The sequence below is a fragment of the Empidonax traillii genome, unplaced genomic scaffold (assembly GCF_003031625.1).
Source record: "Empidonax traillii isolate 1590-97213 ecotype Southwest subspecies unplaced genomic scaffold, ASM303162v1 scaffold3107:size18789, whole genome shotgun sequence".
Taxonomy (NCBI): Eukaryota; Metazoa; Chordata; class Aves; order Passeriformes; family Tyrannidae; genus Empidonax; species Empidonax traillii.
Window position 1 is genome coordinate 3491 of NW_020958300.1, and position 2632 is coordinate 6122.

At 68.0% G+C, this 2632-nt stretch overlaps 1 protein-coding gene across 1 annotated transcript in view; it reads right to left on the reverse strand.

Moving 5' to 3' along the window:
• LOC114072389 (synaptophysin-like protein 2) overlaps window positions 1-2632 on the reverse strand; it is a gene marked incomplete at its 3' end in the record, with an annotated part of 7473 nt that overhangs the window by 3310 nt on the left and 1531 nt on the right. Inside the window, 4 exon segments of the mRNA XM_027910291.1 lie at window positions 139-340; window positions 1268-1386; window positions 2479-2556; window positions 2559-2615. Coding sequence (XP_027766092.1) covers window positions 139-340; window positions 1268-1386; window positions 2479-2556; window positions 2559-2615 — 456 coding nt within the window.

A 2632-nucleotide genomic window follows, 5' to 3' on the forward strand; every position in this document is an offset into this window, starting at 1 on the left:
AGCCCGCGTGGCCCCGGTCCCTGAGTGGGAGACACGAGCTCCTCCCTGCGGGAACTGCCGGGCTTGACGCTTTTCCCTGGAAAACTCATCCCTCCCCGCACAGCCTGGGACCTCCCCAGGGCACCGTTCCCCTCTTACCCCGAAGGGGAGCTTGGTGTTGTTGGAGTAGAGGGAATGGAAGCGGAGGTAGAGCACCAGGGCTGCCATGGAGTAGAGGAAGCAGAAGACCCCCAGGGTCACGAAGAACTCGGCGGGGGCAGAGAAGTCGCCCACCAGGTACAAAGTGCGGGCCTCGGACTCCTCCTGGCAGTCCGGCATCCCGAAGGGAATCTGGTATAACCTGGGAGAGAGGGAGGCACGGAGGGAGGGTCAGGGGGTAGAGGGGTGGGGTGGGGGAATAACCAGGCTGGGGTGGTCTCCTGGAATGGAGGGGATAATGGAAATGGCTGGAATAACCAGGCTGGAGTGGTTCCTTGGGAACGGGGATGGATGGAATAACCAGGCTGGAGTGGTTCTTTCGGAACGGGGATGAATGGAATAACCAGGCTGGAGTGGTTCCTTGGGAATGGGGATGCAGGGAATGACCAGGCTGGAGTGGTTCCTTGGGAACAGGGATGGCTGGAATAACCAGGCTGGAGTGGTTCCTTGGGAATGGGGATGCAGGGAATGACCAGGCTAGGATGGTCCTCCAGGGATGGGGGGATGGAATAATCAGGCTGAGGTGGCTCCTTGGGAATGGGGATGGAGGGGATAACCAGGCTGGGGTGAGGGATGATGGGGATGCAGGGAATGCCCAGGCTGGGGTGGTCCCCTGGGAGGAGGGCACAGATCCGCTGCCAGCTCCGAGCCTGGCTGCTTGTCCAGGGGGCAGTGCCCTGGCACGGGGACCGGTGGCACAGGGAGGGGCAGAGCCGGTGGCTCGGGGCTGGCCCGGCTCCATCAGCGCATTCCCAGATAAACCGGGATGCCGCTGGTGTTCCCTGATTAGCGAGAATCCCGCTGGATGGTGGCGGTGGGAACTGGAGCCAGAGGGATACCCTTTGATCCCAGGGATGCCCCACGATCCCAGGGATGTCCCCTAACCCCAGGGATGCCCCGTGATGTCCCCACGGGGTCGGGGTGTGAGGGGTCCCCATCAGGACACCCCCCTTCAGGGCCCCGCCCATGTCCCGGGGGGCTCCTGGCAGCGTGGGGGGGGGGGGTTAACCCCAGCGCAGCACCCCCGGGGGGGGTCCCGGGGGGGTTTTGGGGCTCAGCCCCCCCTCACCTGAAGGGGTAGCCGAACTGGACTGCGATGACCGTCGTGGCCCCGCTCTCACAGCGCACCGTGGCCCCCGTTTCGCCGCTGAACGAGCCGCAGGAGCCGAAGGCGAAGATGGCGAAGAGCTGGGGAGAGGGGCGGGGGTCGGGGAGAGACCCTGCGGGGAGCCCCCCCCTTCATCCAGCCCCATCCCGGAGGGGGTTTGCACCCCCGGCGCTCAGTCCCGGGCACGCCGCCATCCCGCGGCAGCTGTCGGGTGGCAGCTGCGGGCACCGGGAATTCCACTGGCACCGGGAATTCCACTGGCACCGGGATTCCACCGGCACCGGGATTTGATGTTCAGGGGGGCACCAAGGCCGAGCCCCCCACTCTCCCCCCCGTTAATCTGAGCGACTGAGGGGGTTTCCAGCCAGCCCTGGTGGCACCCCCGGGATCGTCCCCGTCCCCCGGGGCAGCACCGCCCGGATCTCCGGGATGGGGGCGCCGGGAAAACGCCATTCCCGGAGAGTTTTCCCGTAGTTTTATCCCCCCACCTCGGGCCGAGCCTTCCCACCAAGTAGCGATTCTAACCCCTCCCGTGGGCAGCCCCCACGTGCAGGGGCAAAGCTGGGAATTCTCTGGCTGCTCCTGCAGGGATTTCCCCCCCCCCCCCCCTTCCCAGTTTTGCTTTGGGGGGGTCTTTGCACCGGGGGGCCCTCCCTGGGTGGAGGGGGATTATCCGACCCCAAATTCGGTTGCCGCGGGTGGGAGATGCCCAAACCGGGCTGACAGGGCCCCCCTTGTGCCTCAGTTTCCCCCGGGAGCCCCTGGTGAGGCCGAGGCTCGGAAATGCCGCCCTGAAACCCAATCCCATCAGGATCGGCCCTGGCATGGCCGGGCCCGCGGCCACTCGGCTCAGCCCCCCCTCCCCGCGGGGCTCCCCCCCCACTCCCACGGCCCAGACCCACCGATCCCCCTCCCCACCCCACCCAGCGCCCTCCGAGCCCGTGGGAACGGCGGGGACGCCCCCCCGTGTCCTGGTCCCCCCCTCCCCCTGCGTGTCCCGTCCCCCCCCCGGCCCGGCCGGGCACGGCCACCCGCTCAAGGTCACGGGGGGGGACACGAGGCCCCGCACCCCGAACCCCCCCGAAGTGGCGGGGTCGGGGAGGGTCCGGAGGGGCGGGGGGGGCTCCGGGGTCCCCTCGGGCTGGGGGGGGGGTCGCGGGGGGGGCACTCACCCATTCCAGCACCTTGATGAAGCCCAGGGGCTCCTGCAGGCGGGCCCAGCGCAGCCCACCCAGGACACGGTCCTGCGGGACGGGAGAGAGCCTGGAACACCGGGAACACCGGGAATATAGGGAATACGGGGGATACAGGGAATACAGGGATCAC